The sequence below is a fragment of the Macadamia integrifolia genome, chromosome 4 (genome assembly GCF_013358625.1).
Source record: "Macadamia integrifolia cultivar HAES 741 chromosome 4, SCU_Mint_v3, whole genome shotgun sequence".
Lineage (NCBI taxonomy): Eukaryota > Viridiplantae > Streptophyta > Magnoliopsida > Proteales > Proteaceae > Macadamia > Macadamia integrifolia.
This window is the reverse complement of record NC_056560.1, coordinates 13273927-13297059: the sequence shown is the minus strand read 5'-3', so window position 1 is coordinate 13297059 and position 23133 is coordinate 13273927. Positions and strand designations below refer to the sequence as shown.

At 38.5% G+C, this 23133-nt stretch overlaps 1 protein-coding gene across 6 annotated transcripts; it reads right to left on the bottom strand.

Moving 5' to 3' along the window:
• Positions 1-1802: 1802 nt before the first annotated feature.
• LOC122076122 (pentatricopeptide repeat-containing protein At1g31790-like) lies at positions 1803-6735 on the bottom strand. Of its 6 annotated transcripts, none has more exons than XR_006139440.1 (6): positions 4685-6735; positions 4316-4567; positions 3833-4227; positions 3463-3513; positions 2433-3320; positions 1803-2204 (listed from the first exon to the last, which is right to left on the bottom strand). XR_006139440.1 is itself a non-coding variant. In XM_042641412.1 (3 exons), the coding sequence occupies exon 1, from the start codon at positions 5872-5874 to the stop codon at positions 5050-5052; it is 825 nt and encodes a 274-aa protein (XP_042497346.1). In that variant the 5' UTR covers positions 5875-6735; the 3' UTR covers positions 3738-4227; positions 4316-4567; positions 4685-5049. The 6 variants fall into 6 exon arrangements, 1 of the variants encoding a protein (XP_042497346.1); XR_006139441.1 differs by having other exon boundaries at positions 2433-2541; XR_006139439.1 differs by having other exon boundaries at positions 2433-2509.
• Positions 6736-23133: the final 16398 nt, after the last annotated feature.

Below are 23133 nucleotides of genomic sequence, written 5' to 3'. Positions count from 1 at the left end.
ATTGGCTTCACTTGAGTGTGTGTGTCTGGGATGCAAGGTAGCCGAAGGTTGGGTTCTAGCACTGCATGTCCAGAGTGTGTGTGTGAGTGTGTTGTGGAGATTTGGATGTAGGGTGGCTGAAGGTTGGGTTCTAACACTATACACCCATGGGGTGTGTGAGTATGATTGCGATGTGGCATGTGACATGATAGAATGCATTGGGCTAAGATAACCACCCCGGTGCTATAGCCCTTGCCAATAGGGGTTTACATATTGGCTAATCCTACCATCCGAGGTTAGGAAAATTTTCAGTGACCAAGGTGGTTGGGATGCCGGCATCGTGATAAACTCATCACACGATGTTGGATTCGGTGATGTGGTATTCGGGGAGATTATTAATAGGGGTTTGCCAGGTAACGATGTGGTACCAAAATTGGCACTCTCCTGACTCGCAATTAGCTTGTATCCTTGGGGACTGATAACGAATATTTGTGACTAGGTATACCACCTATGTTGCAGTAGCACTAATACCCACTATGGACTTAGAATCTATTGCTTATGATTGTTTGTTAATAAACCGGATCATGTCATTGCATTCACCTAACTACATTTTCATATTGTTGTGGTTGGGCATTTATACTTGTTTTCATTTCATTGATTGTTGTGATTGCTTGTGTGTATACCCCTCACTAGGCCTCATGGAAGCTCACCTCCATTATTGTACCATTTTTAGATGATGATCCAAGGAATCATCCAGTGCGTGGCCGAGGAACCAACTCACTATGGAGGTGATCTTTGGGTTGAGGAGCTAGTTACACACTAGGATGGCTACGTATGTGATGACTGTGTCTTTGGAGCACGTTGAGGATGACAGTATCGTCTTCTAATTTTTTTTTTTTTTTCTTGTGTATATATTCAATGTAGCCCTATAGGCATAACTATAATTATGGTTCATTGTAGAAAACATTCTTTTGTGTAAATATGATAAATATCATAAGAAATCACCAACTATGTTATATTATGATTATTATTATCTATTCGATCATATAATCATTTCACAATTTTATGAATTTAAAGTACTGCATCGTAGATTCTGGATAGATTGTAGACACGTATAGGTGTCCGTGTCACCAACCTTCAAGTAAGTGGAAGGGAGGCATGACATATCGAACACACAACATAGTTTTGTGTGCATTATTTGATGCTGAATTTTTGAAGTATTAATAAATTCTAGGCCCATTTAATACTCTTTTTATGCTTTAGTAAATAGGCTTATTTAGTATTGTAATGCCACCAATTAATGGTCTGAAAAAAGTATCAATCCATGTAGATCCCACATTTTCAATATAGATAAAAATAAAAACAAAATATGCGACCCACATTTTTTGTGAGAAAGCATGGGAAAGAATCTGCACATGAGCCCGTGTGCGGTTCTTTTCCACTAAAATATATTTATATTATTATTGAATTTACAAAGAAATTTGAATGTTAAGGGTTTAGGTCATAATACATACTGAGTAATCCAAGTGAAGAAGAACTGGAACAAAGGATAATTACTGCACAAAAGTTTGAAATACTAAACCCAGCCCTGTTAACTAGCTCTTTGCAATGGGATATTGACCCTAATTTAGGGGAATATGCAGGAATCAAATGATCACTTTGTTCCCCTTTTTATTTTTATTTTTGTTTTTGTCAGTTTTCCTTGGTAGACCACCAAGGGCTGATTCATGGTGCTCCAGGCTGGACTCAGTCCCAGGTGTGGAGTACCACAGCAAGATTGCTCCTCTGAAATTTAATAGAAGTGCCTCTTGGAGTGCTATATGTGTTTATAGAATCCAACAAAAGAATTAAACTTCTCAATGATAAGAAACCCAAAGGAAGTTGAGCCAGACAATTTTACATACAATTAATTGCTTAAAATTTATGCTCATTATAAAGATGGGGATCATGGGAACATGGCTCATGAATCCTTTTATAGAATGCATGAAACTGGTATGGTTCCAATAGAGGACAGGTTATACTCAGTTCAGTTACTAGAAACTGAAACAACATGCCCATTCTTAAATGGAAGGCTTCAAATCATTGTACTCAATATGTCATCTATTGAACTCTACTGCTTCATTTTCAATGGGATCTTCTTTTGGCCGATTGTTTCGAGTTCATTGCACCTCATTTGTGAGCTACTGATTTAAATTCTTGACATAATGGATTTGAAAACTGAAATCCTGCATAGAAACAATAACTTTCATCATCCCTAATCATGTGAAATTGGAATTTCTGCAACATAATAAAGAGATTCCTAGTTTATTTACCAGGATTGAGAAAAGATACATGTAATTTCATTTTGAATGGTCTTATAAAACAAGGAGAATCTCATATTGGAGACCCAAATTCCATTTAAGGTATATGAAGGTTGTTGATGGGAAGAGGCCTTGGATCAGTCATAAACATACCATTTCACCGTTTCAGAGATTTGGTGGAAGCTGGATTATTTTTCTTCCATAGATCTTGTGTTTCTAGCCAACAGGTACTGAACAATGAAGAAATGAAGCAATTACAAATCTGCAGTGAAGCAATACATGGTATATCTACATGCTGGTCAGTTCAATGAAACCAAAAAATTCCCAAAATAGAGGTCAGTAGACATGAAGCAACCATGTAGCGTTTTGTTTGTTTAGTCCTTCTAATGATTTATAAGAACATCAAGCTAAGTGGAATATGCTGCTTTGGTTTCTTCTTTTCTCCTGCTTTTCAATATGAGCTCTAGATTTCTGAGAACTACATACTTGAGGGCTAATAGCCAATATCTATTTGGAAGGAGAAAGGAATACATGCAGAGAGGTAGAATGAGGTGATTGTCCATCAGAAACCAAACAAGTATCTAAGATCCTGGAAATATGGACAATTTTTTGAAGGATTTTTTATATCACAAAAAATAGCATGCGCTTCTTTCGTATGGAGAAATTGGATATTAGCCTTAACAGAATACTAAAACAAAATATCAAAGATAATTGAAAGGGTCTAGAACACCCACAACACTTTGAATTGGGCTTTAGAATTTTCATTTACAAACTTCCAAAATCAGAGTTTTTTCAGAAAGCTCTCCCCTAAAAGGGAGCCAAACTTTTCAAATATGTCAGGGTAAACAAATGGAGCTTCTATAATTTTCCTGTGCAAATATGTTGCCAAGAACAACCTTCTTTCTCCCCTCCATCAGAAATAGGTACCACTAAGATCTCCGTACCAACCAAGACCTGCTGGTAGGTCAAATCATGTACATTCATCATCCATGGGGAAGTGGAGAAAAAGATGGTGGCAAATAGGCAGACCTTTCTAAGCAGCTTCCAGTTTGGACAGAAGAAGTTCCAGAAACAATAAGGAATATTAGAGACTCCATTGAAGCTGAAGCTTTTAATAATGTTAAATACTAGCTTGGGAGATAAATGAAAATAGGAGTAGACATGCAGATACATCTCACATTACCTTTATAAGTTGAATCCTGTAGAAATTCCAAGCCCTGTACACCTTTGCAAACTGTGCAAAAAGCAATAAGGTACGGTCATTCGAATAGAATTGACTATTAATTGATGGAGTGTTTCCCTGTTTGGCAAACACTCACTAACGTCTATTAGTTTATTTGGGACTTGTCAAAACTTGGAGCAGGTAATCATTCTTCTAAACCATTTCTTTATGGCTTCGAACTTTCGGTATTTTTACAACGAGCGATTTTCTTGCATCTTCTTACAGTAAAGAAAGAATTTGAGAGAATTACATTTTTTTGTTATTATGATGATAAATGTTGATATATTGGGTTCAATTCAGTGCTCATGGGATCAAGGCAGTTCAGACTTACTTCGTGAGTCCGAAAAACCATGCTGAATGCATTTAGCTCCGTTCATCACAAAAGCAACTAACTTCTTCTATATTTGATTACAGGGAAGTTCACTGCACAGTAGCCTCCCATATCACTGTGGTTAAAAGCATAAGCAGAGGCCACTAATGTGCAAGCCCCCAACAGCACTCTTGATTCCATCATTAGCCTGTCAACTTATTATCTGGTCACCTTCCCAAAAGAGCATTCCCCATTTGGGACTCTCCTTGAAACCAGCTCTCATAAAAAAGACCAAAGACTCTTTCAGATCTTCCATCTCCTTCCTTACATGTGTAGACTTCCATTCTTCCACGAATTCTTGGTTTATTCTGGCCCATAATTTGGTGATATCTGTTATGTGCAGACAGGATCTTCACCTAATCATATAGATTCCAAACTAATTAGTATAATTGGTATACCTGAATTGTATATGAACTTACAAAAGAAAAGGTCAAAATCTCAGACCTGAATAGAGGGAAACATCCGATGGCAGGCCTTTACCAAAATCCGCCATCCACCCCCTAACCCCATGATCAACCATTTCTTGCAAGATCTTCTTGAACGAAGGTGCCGCATCTGGATGTGTCAAATCCAACGTCCCCACTTCAAAAGCATTATTAGGGACCATGTATGTTTCACCATTCTTGTATTTCACTAAAATATTCAATTTCTTGGCCTCCTCAAATAGGTTTCACCTACTATTGGAATCCCATCAACCTGCAGTGGCAAGTAAATGCTTCAACATTCTATCACAAACACAACTTTTGATAAATATCAAACTCTAAACAAGGTAATGATTTTCTGAGCACTGATGATGAGGTACAAGATATATACCAGAGCCAGACAAGGATTGCAGTAGGTCAGCTTTGATATCCTGCACTCTGAGATCTTTTACTCTTTTCCATCCCTTATAATGTTCTGTATCCACTTCCCAATTCTACCAGAGTTGTAAGCCAATTATTGTCTTTCTCTGCCCCACCCAGTCCTACATACATCGGCTACTCAATGACATCAACACGAACATATACATTCTCTTCTGGCATAAAATTGTGTATCCACGTTTATATTCTTATGAAAACATGTTCATAGATTAGTGGCAGGACTACCTGCAATCAGAATGCTGAAAAAGACAACTCAAGCCCAGATAAGAAGGTCAGCTTCAATGAACTTAGCTGGTAGATTACTCAATCTCAAGTTTCTCAACCGCCACAAGCCAACCTTGCCTTCTTAAGCATTGTCTCCTGTGGTTTCAGGCCAGCTGCCTTCATTTGATACATTAACTTGATGACTTCACCATAGAACCCCTTCTGCAAATACCCAGTAAGCATGGCATTCCAACACACATCATTCCTCTGGTCACCAACAATCTCAAACACCCTTCTTGCATCATGAAGGAGTCCACATCTCCCATACATGTCAACCAAACTGCTCTTCACATAGATATCCATTTCCATCCCAAGTTTGATGGCACCGGCATGGACCTGCCTTCCTAACTGCCCATTGTCCTCAATTCTTCCACATGCTCGCAGAACACTTGACATTGTAAAGTTGTTCTTCTTTACCCCTTTTCTCCCCATATCCTTAAACAGATCCACGACCTCAACAAACTTCCCTTCTCTATAATACCCAGCAATCATGGCCGTCCACAGCACAGTATCCCGATGACAAACTTGTTCAAACACAAACCTTGCACCTTCTAAGCACCTGAATTTCATGTAGAAACCGACAAACAAGCTGCCCAGAAACAAATCTTTACCAAGCCCAACTTTAAGTACCCATCCATGGACTTGCTTCCCCAGCCCAAATTCACCCGTTTGGAAGCAAGCCTTGAGGACACTAACGACGATCAAACCAGTTGATTCCAAGCTGATGCTTTGTGGCATTTTGAATAGCTTTAGTGCTTCTCTGGGTTCATCCTTATGGACATAACCAGCAATCATAGTCACCCAAGAGATGGTATTTCTAATGGGCATTTTGTTGAACAAATTCAGGGCATCATCTAAACAATCACAGGAGGCATACATTCGAAGCAGGTGAGGCTAAGGCATACATTAGAAGCAGGCGATTGGCTAAGGAGATTACTTCTGTTATTGTGGGCATGGACCTCAGAGCCTCTAATGGGGTCTCTGGAGTCGGTGCATTCTTTGAGGAGATAAGCATAGATGTATTCTGGTACAGGGAGCTGCAGGCTGTTCAAAAGGCATAAAACATCCGTTGCAGTGGTGGTGGGGGGGGGGGGGGATGTTTTTCCGGCCCTTGATTCTGCAAAGGTTGGGAATTCTGAGATTGGGGCGTCTCAGAGTGAATTGGGTTGGAGTCGCAGGTTGGGTGCGTACTTGTGATTGATAGGCCAAGGTGTGGAACCGGGCGAAGCGATAAGATGGGAAGTGAGAGCTGTAAGGCAAGGTACTAACCATTTGAACATAGATAACTCCTACACGAAAAACATGAAACACTATGGATTGAAAAAAAGAGAGAAGGGTTTTTATTACAGCACTCTTAATAGTCCTTTTGCTCATTCAAAATGACATACATCATTTTTATCACAAAACCTTCAAAACATTTACTCAGAATTTATAGGAACCTCTATAAGAAGGAAGCATTATCAAAGAGAGCACAGAACTGAGGCCTAAGGTATTGGAAGCCGTCGACTGGGGCTGGGTTTCAGAGGGGGATGGGGAGGGAGGAAATGGCGTAGGGTAGGGGATTGCAGGGGAGGGTGGTGTGAGTTTGCAGGGGAGGGCGGGGTAAGCAGGAGGTGGGGTGGGATTGCGGGTAGCGGGAGGAACAGAGGGATGTGCCTTGTGAGGTGGGAGATTTGCAAAAGGGTTACAGCGGTGGCCGCTGTGGGAAGGAGGTTGCAGCCGCGGGTGTGAGAAGGTGATTCGAACTAGTGGTCGCAGAAGTAGGCAAACAGCAGCCTACCAGTGAGAATATAAGAAATTGAATGGAAAATGTTTTCCGCCCAAACACAAGCACATGGGGCAAAATGACCAATCTGTCTCATGAAAGAAAAAATGTTGTTCCTTTGGCGTTTTCTTCGTCATGCATTTTCATTGGCCCTCGTATACGAATATGACCCATATTTTACTCACAATACACTTTCCAAAATTGAAATAATAAAATGTTGAATAAAAAATTTAAGAGAAAAGGTTCCTTCAAAAGCGACATGGCTCTTGTGCTAATGTGGGGCCAATGGGAGCATGTCAGCAGCAATAGCTGCGAGATCTCTCCTCTGTGTCTCAGTGCGGAGGCCACACACAAGCCTCACCAATTTCTAACGTGAAAAAAGAAAAACAAGAAAAGGAGATTTTCGAAAAAGAAGAGAAAGACATAAATTAGTGCCAAACAAACCAAAGGAAAGCGCTTTTCAAACAGGAATGAAGTGTTCATTGTGAGTTTGAGAGACATGGATCAAAGAAGTTGCAGCTATCCTTCTTGTCTGTGATCACTTTGCTGGTGACTGCCCTTTTGAAGATTACTCAATCTTCCATCTCACTGAAAATATGAAATGTTGAATGGAACCAAGTCTCATGGCAAGAAGTTGGTGAGCAAGTTGTTCATCCCTCATGACTTTAATATTAGTGATCATGGGACTTCCATCTTTCTAGTCACTGCAGTGCATAAGGATACTGATTTCAGGATCTACAACACAGACTATATAAACTTGAGGAGAACATCGAAGAGAATGAGAGTGAAGGGAAATAAGAGCCAATTAGGGTGGAGGAATTTTGCAATCCTAATTGTTGGAACATTGTTTTCATTAACTCCTATTTGTTGACATAAAAGGCCAAAATAGTAATTGGCATCCTCTCAAGGATCAAGAAGTTGCATGAAGGCAGACCCAAGAAAGTAAAAAGTAGTTGTCAAGCAAGTTTCATGATTAGGATCAATTCAAGCTTGGACAACAATACTGTGGGTTTTAGAGACAAAACAGTTCCATCCCTAAAGAGAAAAATACTGTTGCAAAAGCCTTCTGTGATAGAAAAATAAACCGTCCCAAATCTGTCTCTATAAATGCCATTATTGGAGTTTACAGAACAGTCTTTAGGGATGGAATATTTCCATGGCTAAATATAACTTCGTGGGACAAATCCTTTCCATTGCTAAAATAAATATTTAAAGCATATGAGGAAGAACATTATCCATCACTATTCCTCCCTTGAAATGACTCCTACCCCTTCTGTATGATGTCTCATCGTACAATTGTCTAAATGACACCTCTAAACGTGTATTTATAAATTGATACTTTTTAATAACGTCTTATCTAATTTCTGAAATTTCTTTATGATATGACGTATAAAAGAGTTTTCAAAAATAATTTGAAAATGATTAATCATTATGTCATTATCAAAGCTCTCATTATCACATACATTTTTCAAATACACATGTGAAATGATAGTATTCGCCCTAATTGAAAAAAATCATGTATTATACTAGAAATCATGATTCAAGATCATGGCTAGATATTTATTGTACAAAAACTCAACCGAGATCTCGAGACCTAAATCTCACTTTTCTCTACTTTTTTGAAAGAAAAACACTAAGGAACAAGGATTTTGGTGCTTTTGCTTGAGAATATCCATTCCTACACTCATTGAAGCTTAAAGAGTAGAGAATATTTCCTCTTCATCCACATTTGAAGTTTACTATATTGCAACTAATGGAAATACTAGGTCTACCAAAAATAGGGTAAATTGAAAGTTGTCATAAAATGAATACCTTGATTAAATGTGGGTTTCAGGTGACTATTAATGTTTGGAAAGATTGTTGGATTCCAACTTTAAAGGGATATAAGCCAAATACAGTGCCACCTATAATCCCTATTTTATAAGGGTCTCCAATTTTATTGATAAAGGGAATCAGATTTGGAAGAGAGATCTTTTGAACTTGCATTTCAATCCACAGGATGCTCTCACTTGGTCTTTCTCCAAGAATGGACTTTTTTCAGTTAAGAGTGCCTATCATCTCCTAACAAATCTCAAGAATGATAAAATGAGAGAATCAGCAACTAGTTCACATGGTCATGATTGAAAGCTGGGTAACTTTAAGCAATATTGGAAGACTCTAAGGCTCTTAAATCTCACCATACCTTCATTTGTTGGCACTTATAGTCGGCCACAAATCCCTATATTTTTGGCCGATTATAATGGTCACCCGAGGATGTGATTCGCCTTTCGTCTAATACATTCATGAAGTTTCAATATTTTATTGGGGTAACTCAACCCGTTACTACTTCTTTGCATTCAACATCTATCACATGGTCTACCCCTCGTTTTGGTTATGTGAAGGTGAGCTATGACCAAGCCTTAAAGTGGGAACCGATCATGGTGGTATTGGTTTTATTTTCAGAAATTCAAGTGGTGCTGCTCTTTTTTCCATCTTTGATCTAGTAAGGTTTTATGACCCTATTGAGGGGAAGCTATTGCTATTCAATAGCCTGCTCTCTCTCAAGGCCATTAGAATTTATCGGTTGAATCTGATAACAATGATGGAATTTCTAATTTCCAAAAAGGAATTACATCCTCACCTCTTTTTATCAAATCTATTTTGGAGAACATTCTTTTGTTAACCTCTTCTATTGTTGATTGTTGTTAAACGGAAAGTAAACAAGTATCGGGGATTACCTTAGTATAGCTTTCCTCGCAGCGGAATGAATCGGGTTGCACCACGTGTCGATCCGCACGAACAGCGACGAACAAAAGGTTGTGGTGATCTCGCTAGGCAATTTTCCACCCTCCAAATACAAGGATTACAATGGAGATCCTTGGAGACACACACTCTCAACTGAGAGAGACAGAAGAAAAAATGAAAAAAGAGATTAGGTCAAAACCCTAATTGGTTTTGATGGCCAAAACATATGAATTTATAGAGAATTCTAACTAGGTTCTTAATTAGTGATCTATGATTACCCCAAGTGGGGCAACCCATGAAACGAAGAAATGAAGATTGAAGTCATCAAATGAAGAGTATCAACAAGTTGGCATATGCCCACACTCCTATAGTCGATTTTGATGATAAAAAACATATGAAGGTATGTCACAATTTTCCTTTAAGCTTGTTTTGTAGAGACTTCATATCAAAGAGTGGAATTTGGTAAAAACGAAGAAAAGAAGATAAAGTGCCAAAGAGTGGAAGGTTCAAGTGAAGAAGAAGACCACTAGGATAGATTGAAGAATATGTCATAAGAATTTAAGCTTCAAGATGTCAAGACATGAAGCTTAAAGACATGGAATTGCAAACAAGAAGAAAAGAAGATAAAGTGCCAAAGAGTGGAAGGTTCAAGTGAAGAAAAAGACCACTAGGATAGATTGGTCATTTTTAATATAATTTGTAACTTCCACATATATATATATATATATATATGCACTCACCACATGCATGTGCATTGCATCATACTAGAATGACCATAGAGCATACCTTGACCAAGTATGAAAAGTCTCTAAGTGGTGAGGAACATATTAGGAAAAATATGTTCTAGTGAAATTCTGTGAAAACCACATTAATCTGACTTAAGGGTATTTTGGATAATCTTAGAGTTGGTATCAGGAGAAGAAACCTGCATAAAAGTTGTATGAAATTGAGTTGTGATTCCAACGCAACTAATCTCAAGTCAATCCAAAGTCGGACCAAAAAGTTATGGTCAAAACACTGACAACTGGTCAGTATGACAGCATTCTGTCAAAACAGAGTATGTCATATTGGCGGTCGACCGGTATACCCAGAATATGTCCGTTAGAGCTTGATTCCCTGCCTAAAATGCTTCACTAAGCTCACCGGTGCCTGTCTGGAAGTACTCCAACGGCTATTTGTTTCCTACACCATCTCTTGAGTTCAAGTTCTTCATTTTACATTCAAGAGGAACTCAAGACCATCTACAAGTCTTCATTCCCTGCCTAAAATGCTTCATCTACATCTCACCTATAAATACCTCTAATACTACTCATTACAAGCACAAGAAATCAACTTTAGAGAAGCATTATTTGAGCATTAGAAGTGAGAATTGGTCTACACCATCTCTTGAGTTCAAGTTCTTCATTTTACATTAAGTCTAGACTAGGCTTGTGTAAGGACCCTCTCATCTACATTTGGCATTTACATTACAAGCATAAAGAAGACTTCAAAAGGTGCCTCTCTACCTTAAATTTCATTTGCACCACACCGGAGGTAATTCTCTTTTATTCCACTTCTCCATTTTCTATTTTACATTAAGTCTAGACTGTACTTAGGCTTGTGTAAGGATACTCTTATCCGTGAAAGAGATTGTAAGGATCCTCTTATCCTAAAAGAGTGTAAGGTGCCTCTCTACCTTACAAGAGGATTCTTGTAGGGAGTGGACTAGACTCAAATTGAGTTGAACCACTATAAATATTGTGTTGTGGGTGTTGTTATTTTATTTATGAAAAGAGTTAAATTCCACTAGTATAAAGGGAAAACTAGTGGAATACCTTACAAGAGGATTCTTGTAGGGAGTGGACTAGACTCAAATTGAGTTGAACCACTATAAATATTGTGTTGTGGGTGTTGTTATTTTATTTATTCAGCATCGCTTTTAACTTATAGTCACACTTGTGACCTATACATCGAAAAGAGTTAATTTCCACTAGTATAACCTATTCACCTCCCCTCTAGGTTATTTCAATTGGTATCAGAGCGGGAGCTCAATATATAAGACTAAGTTGTCTTAAAGTGAGTCAAAGATCATGATTACATTTAATCGACCACCTGAAGGAATGGATGCATCTAGGCCTCCATCTTTAATGGAGAAAACTTCTCCTTCTGGAAATGTAGATTTAAGAATTTTATTTGTGGATATAATTTTCTTGTTTGGAGAACTATAGAAAGAGGACCATTGTATACAAAATTGTAAATGGAAAGACAGTGCCAAAGAAATGAACACACTTGACAGCCGATGATCTAGTACTTCTTCAATACAATTTTATGGCTCTCACCTACCTCCAATGTGCTTTAAATGAGGAAGAATTCAACAGAGTAAGTATGTGTGAAAACGCCAAAGAAATTTGGGACACACTTGTAGTAACACATGAAGGTACTACAGAGGTAAGAGAAAGAAAAGTAGACATGCTTATACAAGAATATGAATTATTTCAAATGCATGAATATGAAAATATTTCTGACATGTTTACTAGATTTACTAATATTGTAAATTCCTTGAAAGGACTTGGTAAGACTTACACTGACTCTGAGATGGCCAGAAAAATTCATTGATCACACCTCCAAAGTGGAAATCAAAGACAAGAATTCAATGAAGCCCGAGACTTGAACGAGATAAGTCTATATGAATTAATGGGTTCACTTCTTACCCATGGAAAGGATCTCCATGAAGAATTCAAGAAAGCACATCCCAAATTCATTGCTTTCAAAGCATCCAAAGAATTGGATGAAGAAAGTGAAGAAGAGAATGATGAGGAAGTCTCATCGGATGAAGATGAAAGTGACTCCGATGAAGAAGTCACAGACCTCGCCTTAATGGTTTATGGAGACAAAGAATGAGAGGTAAGTTCTCAATCTCATTATTTAGATACTTTAAATAATGAATCTAAAATGTATGATGATCTTCAACAAGAGGATGAATCTTTATATGAAAAAGTTTGAAACTTGAGACTGAAAAGTCTAATTTGGAAAAGGAGGTTCTTTCTCTTAACAAGAGGATAGAATCCTTGACATCTAAAATGTATGAACTTGAGGAGGATAACTCAAAGTTAACTACCATATTTCTTACATTTACTAAAGGTCAAAAGACTTTGGATACATTATTAGAATCCCAATGCAAAAGTCCTCAAAGGAATTTCAAATCTCAAAGGGATTTTAGACCACATACTCCCTATTGGCCACAAACACATCAAAGGTCTTATCCAAAGAGAAGAAATCCCCATTATGACCAAAGGTCTTATCCACTTTATAGACCATATAAGACTCCATTATGCGTATTATTACACTCCCTCCAAGAGGCATGATAGACCATATAAGACTCAAAGAGATTTTAAATCTTAAAGGGATTTTACAATACTTATAGGCCACAAACACATCAAAGGTCTTATCCACTTTATAGACCATATAAGACTCAAAGAGATTTTAAATCTTACAGCCCACCTGCACATTATGAAATATATGATTCACAAAGGGCATACACACCATTTAGACCTCACACACCCAAAAGGGTTTGGAAACCGAAGGGATATTTTGATTGTAACATGGATGGACCCATGAGATTATGGGGACCAATATATGCTTGATTTTATTGGCTTAAAGAGCCAAAGTAAAAGATGGATGATGCATTGATGGTTGTTTTGATATCATTAGAGAAGGGATGAAATATCCTACTCCAAAAAGTTCTCTGATAGATATATTTGCTGGAAGTTTTGAAATAGTAGAATGTTTGTCAAAATTGACAATGATTGGCATCATCAACCATCTTAGAATTTTTAATGATCTATCTGTTGTTTTATGGTTGTCCTTGTTGGCAACTCGGCCACGTGGCGGTGATGATGTGGCCAGTTTGGGTGACGTGGATGAAAATGACATTAGCAGTATCCAGTGCATTTGATTTCGTCACATTCCGATACCGTATGAAGAAGTTACGGCATTTATGGCAGTCATTAATAGGTGGTGCGGATTTCTGGGTCAAAACTGGCAAAATTGGCCTATTTACGATCGAGGGCAGTTTCGGCATTGAAGATGAATTTTTAAAGGAAGCGGTTCTTCATGAAAAATACAATAATTTCCAACGGCATTCTGATTTCGTCACATTCCGATACGTATGAAAAGTTACGGCATTTATGGCAGTCAAGGGCAGTTTCGGCATTGAAGATAAATTTTTTAAAGGAAGCGTTCTACATGTAACAATACGACAAAAATACAATCTTTCCAACGGTTCTGATTTCATCACATTCCGATTCCGTATGAGAAAGATACGTTATTGGAAAGGTGTAGGGGCATTTTGAAGGTCTTTTTGCAAGGATGATTCAGATGATTGAGTCTTCTGAAAAGTCGGAGGCATCCAAACCGAAAATCCATCAGTTTCGTTTCATCTCGATCGGATATCGTATGAAAAAGTTATAAGCGTTTCCGTAAAGTCGGTTCGAAAATCCAAACCGAAAATCCATCAGTTGCTCTCGGTGTTGGGTGGGTTTTTCGGAATTTAATTTTGAAATTTGAAGGGCTTTTGTGTAATTTAAAGATTTTGAAGGTCTGAGTTGCAAGGGGTCTTTAAGCACTGAAACATATGGAGGTAGATGCTTGATTGTAATAAAGAGGAGTAAAGGGAAGTGAAATGGACGGCTAAGATTCGACCACGTAGGCTTGATGCACCATCCAAAGGTGCTATGATTTTGGTGTGATATGGACGAGATAGATGCTTGCGCGTGGGATTTGATTGGTTAGATGCATAATTCTTGATGCACTGGCGCTACACTATATCAAGGTATATTATTGTGTTTCACGCGTGTATAGAAAGTAAAAAAGATTCCGATCTTAATGTCTCATGAAATCTAATTAAAGCCATCATGGAAGATTCGGATCCAACGGTCAATATGCATTTTCACTTTTGTGAGTGGAAGACAAGCTCCCTTAAAATCCGGAAAAGCAACCAATCATAGATCGACAACACTTCTGACGATGTCAGCGCTTACGTCATGATGACGTCATCTAGATTCAAATCTAACGGTTTGGATCTGTTGTCCGTTGGTTTAATCGGACGGTTTGGATTATAAGATCTCTCGAGCTCTACGGTCAGATTTCGCCCCTGTTGCGCGCGCCGCCGGTGTAGCCTACGCCACCGTACGAAGATTCCATTTCGGGCTATCTCATTGCTCCAACTTCAAAAGGCCATATCTCTCTCATTTTAACTCCGATTTGGGTGATTCAAGTTGGAGATTCTTCATCCATAGCCACCATTAGAGGGAAGAAATGCTGGAAACCAGAGGTAGCAAGTTCTATTGGTTGTTGCCAAGAGAAAAGAGTTGAAGCTCGTAGAAGGTAAAGTTTGAATGAAACACTTCCATCCTCTTGCACTTCATCCATAGCCACCATTAGAGGCTTAGGAAGCTGCTGGAAACCAAGGTAGCAAGTTCTATTGGTTGTTGCCAAGAGAAAAGAAAAGAAAATAGAAGAGAAGAGAAGAAGAGGGAAATAGAGAAGAAGTTTTTTGGTTCTTTGTGTGTGTGTGAATGTGAATGTGAATGCCATTGTTACTCCATGAAAGTAAAGACAACGTGAGAAAAGAAAGAAGAAGAAGAAGAACCTAGAATTTGGTTCTTGTGAGTTGCTTCAAAAAACCCAAGTGCCAATTATAAATCATTGTAGGCAACCGATAAAATGCCTAAGTGATTGTGGTCCGCATCAAGTGGAGATCGACATTATTGCATCTCCGACGGTTACTCCTTGCCAAGGTAACCTCACTTTTGCCAAATTTCCATTATTATAAATCATTGTAGGCAAGATGTTTGATAAAATGCCTAAGTGATAGTTGTAGTCTATTTGGGGGAAATTTGCATGTATGAGTGCTTCACTATAGGGCATTGTTATAAGCCCAACTTTATTTTATTCGTGTTCAGTGGGTGCTGGACACAGGGGCTATGTGTTCCTTGGAGGTACAACTCCTAATTATTTGCCGTGGGTGCGGCCTCTCATATCATTCTGAGAAAACTAGGGTGAAGACCTAGCCATTGTATGTCATTGGTGGAAACTGGGAATGTGTTCCCTTGGCTGTGGGTGCAGTCATAATTAGTATTGAGTAAATGCTGAGCCCGACAGTGGGCATTACTCCGTGCATGTAGGCAACTGGCCGAAGCACGTATTTCTTGTGTTGTGGATGTGTATGCTCGTATTTGTATTGTGGATTGAAGTGCTTGGTGCAGAATGGGTGTGTACATCTGGTAGACCTGACCACTTGGTGGTGCAGTGTGGATGTGCATACGACTGTGTATGTATGTGACAGTGATTACCGTGTGAGGTTTATGAGACAGCTCTGGGCAGCAATACAGGTTATGTGAGTAAGTTTCATGCAACAGTAAGAATGGTCAGTAGTATACATAGCAGCTCTGGGCAGCATCAATAGACTGTGCTATTGAAGTGAAAATAGCTTCTCTATCAGGGGTACAGTTGGAAAGTGAAAAAATATTTGGCACACTGATTCACCCCCCCCTCTCAGTGTCAATCGGGACCCAACACACAGGACCTCACTTCCTGAGGCGGAGTATCGTGTCCCCTCCAAGCCAACCTAACCCCTTGAGTTTTATCCTCATATATCATAGAGAATAAGAGTAATCTTCAAAATAGCTTCTCTATCTATTAGTGGAAAAAAATGTTTTTTTTTTTTTTTTTTTTTTTTGGTGTGTCGTGGAAAAAAATGTTGAAGCAGATCCGTCCTCAATGATCGATTAATAGGGTTTATACGATTTGAAATCATCAATAACGGGCCCGATGATCAACCCATATATCTATGCTTGTACCATCTCCAACAAGCCAATGCAAACCAACCGGTATCGTATCTCTTCCTTCCAAAATACTTCTTCATCCTCATGAAGGCTTATTTCCTAGGCTTGCATGGAAAAAAATCAGTATTTGGAAAATTGATGGATTTCATGAAACAGACCCAATGAGACTCTAGAGAAAACCAAAGCATCTATGTAGCCTTTGCAAGTAATAAAGCTTTTTTTTTTAAGCCCAGCCCTCCATGACTCTTGGGTCACCATAGAGAAACTCTTTTCCTACATCTGATAATAAAGACTCCTCCCAACCTAGCAATTCATGCAAAGTCTTCCCTTTACCTCTTGGACAAGACTGTTTTTTGAAATGTGACGTCTGCTGGCAACCCTAAGTACTTTATTGGACCATCTAAGTAAGACATTTTAAGAACACTTTAAATTCAAGATGTTCCTTGAGAAGGGCCTAAATGAAGGCCTCCTAGTTCGAGATATTCTTGAAAAATGGTTAAATATTGATGTATCTTCTGTTTTCTATAGTTTTTATAGGGAAATTCTCTACTATATGCTTCTCTCCTGTGATTTTACCAAAAAAATATGGACTGCTGGACCATTGGGCTTTTGCACAAAATCTCCACCATCCATCTACCCCTACCCCCATCTTCATGGGATAAAAATCCTCTGTTGTTCCCCATCTCTGTTTTTCCATGTTTTGCTAGGTGCAGAGCGCGACACGTGGACAATCCATCACCAACGGTCAAGATTAAAAAAGTTGGTTGAGGGTTATTCATCCGGTTTACAAGTGTGGATGACTCGAACCGGGTTGGATCTTGATTCAGAAAGGATGTGTGGAAGCTTTGAGCTTGCGATAGTGGGAGAAGGATTTCGGAGGAGAACAGCTGGGGGAGGCGGAGGAGAGAGGGGAGATGGGGTCAGTGGTGGTGGTTGTGTTGAACGAAAAGAGACTGAGGAAGGATTTCGGAGGAGGAGGTGGAGATGGGGTCAGTGGTGGTGATGGTGGTGGTGGTTGTGTTGAACGGAAAGAGACTGTTGTCCAGTGAGGCGAAGGGAGCGGAGGTAGTCGGAATGAGAGGCGGCGAGGTGGGAGAAGGAGTTGGAGAAGGAGAAAAGGCAGGGCGAGGCGGAGGAGGAGGTGGAGATGGGGTCAGTGGTGGTGATGGTGGTGGTGGTTGTGTTGAACGGAAAGAGACTGTTGTCCAGCCGGCCCCAGTGGTGGCATCGTTCTCGGCCAGAGGGCCAAACCCGGAGTCACCGGAGATACTGAAACCAGACGTGATAGCAGGGTTGGGATTCTGATTTAGGTTCTCTAGCTCCATTTTTCCCCTTCTCTCTTTCTTTCTTTTTTCATGAAGATGTTGCAGTGTTAGGGATGCCGGTCGTGGTGCCGACGGCTAGGAGCGGTGGATCCGCTGCCCAGAAATCCCATGCTTTTTTTTTTTTTAATGCAGCCCAAGTGGAAAGGGAGGATTGAGGAGGGAGAGTGATTTTCTATTGATTCTGGAGGAGTCCATGCTCTAATTCTCTGATTTTTATTTTTCCCCTTCTCTCTTTCTTTCTTTATTCATGAAGATATTGCAGTGTTAGGGATGCCGGTCGTGGTGCCGACGGCTAGGAGCGGTAGATCCGCTGCCCAGAAATCCCATGATTTTTTCTTTTTTTTTTTTAAATGCAGCCCAGGTGGAAAGGGAGGATTGAGGAGGGAGAGTGAGTGAGATAGAGGAAGGAAAGGCTCTGGGTAACAGAGGGTGAAGAAGAAGAAGAAGAAGAAGAAGAAGAAGAAGAAGAAGAAGACAGAGGGTGAAGAAGAAGAAGAAGAAGAAGAGTGAAGAAGAAGAGAGGAGGAAACGGGTTGGGTTGGAATCTCGGTCTGGTCGTGGTGCCGACGGCTAGAAGCGGTAGATCCGCTGCCCAGAAATCCCATGCTTTTTTCTTTTCTTTTTTTAAATGCAGCCCAGGTGGAAAGGGAGGATTGAGGAGGGAGAGTGAGTGAGATAGAGGAAGGAAAGGCTTTGGGTAACAGAGGGTGAAGAAGAAGAAGAAGAAGAAGAGAGGGTGAAGAAGAAGAAGAAGAAGAGAGGAGGAAACGGGTTGGGTTGGAATCTCGGTCTGGTTCACAACAAAAAAACCCGGTTTTGGTAACCTCAACCAACCCTCTTAATCCTGACCGTTGGTGATGCACCATCCACGTGTCGCACTCTGCACCTAGCAAAACATGAAACAATAGACGATTAGCACAACAGAGGATTTTTATCCATCTTCATGTGCTACTGCATCATTGATGTCTTTAAACTTGGCATACCGGGCTTGTGGTATTGTTTTAATAGTCGTAGGCTATATGTTGACAAGAAATGGCTCTAATGCAGAGGCCCGGTATTCTCTTCGGTTTGAAACGAGCTAAGGACAAGGGCTGGAACATAAGGAATATCTGGAGCGATTCTAATGATACGTTTAAGTTGCTACAGAATATCAAAACTTGCTTGTGTCCGTGGAGCTCTCCTGCTTTAATTTTTTAAGTTTACTCATACTTAGCTACTATTACTTTTTGTCAAAAGGATGATGATGAACATGTTATTTTGTTTAAGCATTTAGTTTGCTCAATTATGCACGGAAAGACTAAGTTATATCTCTCTGCATAGTATAGATTTAAATATTCCTCTCCTTTGATGATAATTTTTTTTTCCATTAAAAAAAAAAAAAAACCCTTGAAAACCATTTCTTGAACTTCATATGTGTATTCAGACTAAATGTAAAGCTTGACTTTCGAAGATCAATGGTCTGCGTCTTTCAATAAAGATCAAAACAATTCTTTAAAAATAATATTTCATACAATAGCCAAAAAAAAATTGCGGGAATGGAGAATGGCAATATACAAGCCCTACTTTAATTTAAATATAAATCCGCCATTAGAGACGGCAACAAAACCCCACCCTATTTCCTCACAAAGGCAGAAATAATATATATTACATCTTATAATCTTATATTTTACTAATGAAAAAATGAAATCTATTTGTGGCGTCATTAAATCACTCCTATTTCTACTAAAAAGATTTATCACCCCTATTGACTCATTGTTAGAGGTGAATTTTTTTTTTATTTTATGCAATAAATCACTCCTATTTACTTACCATTAGAGGTGGAAATATAAAACTGCCACCATAAGATATATAGTGAGCTTTTCGCCGTTCAAATTAGATTTTTGCCAGCCCTTAAAACACTTAGGAGGGAAGGGAGAAAGTTCAATACTTCCTCGACTTTGACTACCCTGAAAGTAGGCTGAATTTGTTTTAGATATGATTCTCTGCAACTTAATCATCCACACAGTAAAGGACGAGCATTTTTATTGAAAATAAACTGATTTATCCACTTCCAAAATCATAACATATAATAATGAGTAAAGAATGCTTGGGATTTCTCTTCTTTGGGTAGATTCAACATATTCTTAATAATAAAAAAAGGTGTATCCGTTGTACGAATCTCCCACATGTGCAAGTTTTGGGGGGTGAGAACTAGGCAATCTTGCCCTGAGAAATGTCGAGAGGCTGTTTTGACTGCTTGACCACTAGGTTGCGATATTCATACCTTACTGTTGGACCAAGCACGCCCCTTTCTCAACATTCATACTTTACGGGAAAAAAAAAAAAAAAAGAATAGATTCAACATATAATAAAAATCAACAAATAAGGCTACTCAAATTAATGATGTAAAGAGCAAAGGAGAGATCCAAAAAGAAAAGAAAAAAGTGGTGCTTTATTTATAAATAAATTCATTTCTAGGATAACATATGGATGATTGATTATGACGAAAGAAAATTAAAACTCCTATTACAAAAAAGGTCGTAAATGTTTATGTTTACGCTTTGCAGTTTACAATAAGATATAGGACTGGATTGGATAATGGTTCAACTCGGCCCAACCCATGAGATATTAGGGCTTTAATCTTGACTCCGTCAAATGTATTTGGCTTGTCTTTAAAATTGATCAATTACCCAACTCGGCTGGCTCAAGTTGCACTAGAGGATTAGAATCAAAGATTACACAATCATATGTTAAATAACAAATTAACAATGGATTTGATGATTATACATCATTCCTAATAGGGATCATTTCGTTTATGTACACTATTCTGTTGAGATAAGCTTATCTCAAGGGTACACTTTTTGAGATCATGGGATGATGATATAATGATCATTCCTAGTGGATTAGACATGGAGAAACTAATTCCATCAAATATCCTCCCGTGTATTAGTATGCATAGACTTATTTTTTTTAAATAGTCTATATATCTATCTCTATGCATCCTCCTATAATTGTGAGTTTTTCAATGCTTTTCCAACTTAATGATAATTTCCTTTTGAGCTGAAACTTGAAATTTAAGTAATCAAAATTTGAGAAACATCCAATATTCTGTCATGTTCCAGATATTTGGACCATTGATCAGATGAGTTTATCTGATCAACAAGCAGTTGAGCAAAACCTTTGCTTATTGTAACAATATTAAAAAATAGTAAAAATGTTCTATGAGCCAAAGGAACAAGATATGCTAGCACCTTATGTGTTCATCTCTATCTGTATAGGAAATGACCATGTTGCCCTCCTATGTATGGAATTATTTTGTCACATCTCATTCGTGCACTTGCTACACTCCCCCTTGTTGCTTGTCACTAGGCATATTGTGCAAGGCCTTCTATTGTCTGCTTCCCTTATTTCATTGTATGTCAAACTTGGGCTTTCCCAACTTTCATTGCTAGCATGTCATGTATATCAGAAACCATGTATATATATATATATATATATATTGCCTTTAAAGGATCTTTCTTGGCTTGTCATTGCACAAAATTATCAAGTCCTGGAAACGTTATATATAACTTGCCTCATATTTTATATGTAAGTGATTTGGAGCTTTGTTAGTTTAAACAGGAATGGCAAAAAATTGGTGTTCGTTACTAGCGTATTTTAAACAAATAAAAACGTGAACATGACTGTGAAAAATACGGTCAAATATAGGGGAAAAATGAAAAAAAATGGTATACCTTAAAAGCGCTTAAAATTGAATAATACGGCACTAAAAAAAAAGGGCAATGTATATGCATAAATTGAGAAATTATTAGTTAACTACATTATACTACATATCAATTTCCCAACAATTTACTTCATAGGGGGTTTTCCGAAATTTTTTTTTTTTTTTTTTTACTGATATAGAAAGAAAAAAAAAACATAGATATGCGTTGAGAACTTCTATTCTAGCCATTTCAGTTCTCACTGACTTTTATGAAGTAGTTTGGCAAAACACGTTCATTTTTCTGGTGTTTTAAATGCGTTTTAACTAATTAGGGTTCAGAGGCCTCGCCTCCCTCCACCCCCCTCCCATCCAATGGATTGGATCCCCCATGGTGAATGGATTCACTCACCGTGGGTGCAAGGAAACTTGGTCCTTTTTTTATTTTTATCAATTCAAGCTCCTTTTACCCAAAAAAAAAAAAAAAAAATTCAAGCTCCACCATATCCAATTATCCATCATACAAAATGGACCGTACAAGAAAGCGGAAGCCCATACTTTGGTCACCAAAGCAGATTCAATGGGCCTTATATATGCGAAATGGGCATCGAAGCCCAATATAAGGCTTTCGGAGCTTCCTGTAAAGGTGTAATCAGAGTTGGAGTTGGTTTCTCCTTGCCAAAAAAGAAGACCCAGTAGGGCCAGGATTGTCGCTGCACTCTTCCATCTATAAAAACCCTCAAACCCAACACACTCCTAAGTCCTACCTACTTCTTGTTTTGATTTCTGCTGCATCCAAGGTGTCGGAGAGACAAGAAAGAGTGAGAGTGAAAGAGAAAGAGAGAGAGATGGGGAAGAGGAAGTCGAGGCAGAATAAGGCAGCCCCAAAGAAGAAGATGCCAAAGCTGGAGACAGTTTTCAACTGTCCATTCTGCGACCATCAAAAAACTGTTGAGTACAAAAGTGAGAAGCAAGATTGGATTGGAACAATAGAATGTTGGAACTGTCATGAATCCTACACAACAATTGTCAATAATCTAACAGAAGCCATTGATGTATACAGTGAATGGATCGATCAATGTGAACTCGTCAATAACACGACTTTTGATTAATTATTATTATTATTAATAGAGAGATCGATGTTGCAGCAGTGTTCGATCTTCGGTTTCTGTTTATATATATTAAGTTCTCTTAGATTTTTAATCAATGAAAATATCAGTAACTAATTTTTCTCAGAATTATTTTGTTGGTTTTCAAGTTTACCACTCTCATCAATTATGATATGAAATTTTCTTGAATTAAGTTTTCCTTCATTCATATTCAGAAGTAAAGAAATCTCTTTTCCGTCAGTGATATGAATATGTAATCATGTGATTGGACTCTTAGATTATTATTGAACTCCCATCCCTGTTGATGAAGTTGGGAAGAACACAATGGTGTTGATGGTAGTAGCTGTGATTGGTGTGGAGAAACTACTTGATCCAATGTTCTTTGCGCCTCCTGTTTGATCGTTAGAATGTAGCACACAGGGTTTATCCCTAAAATGATATAGGTAACCGATCTAGATCGATCAGGGATGAGGATAAGTCTCAGCTAATACCGATATAACTGATACATGCTAATACTTGAAAGTTGAAACCATGATTTCAAAACAGTATTGAAACAGTATCGGCCTTAACCAATCCCATGACCATTACCACTTTTTATAACCTTGCCGGGGGCATATTTAACCAGACCACCTTCGCACCGAAAAAAAAAAAACCCATCCCGAGAAAACTGGTGTCTGACTGTGGATTTAAATGATTTTAATTGGCTTTGGCT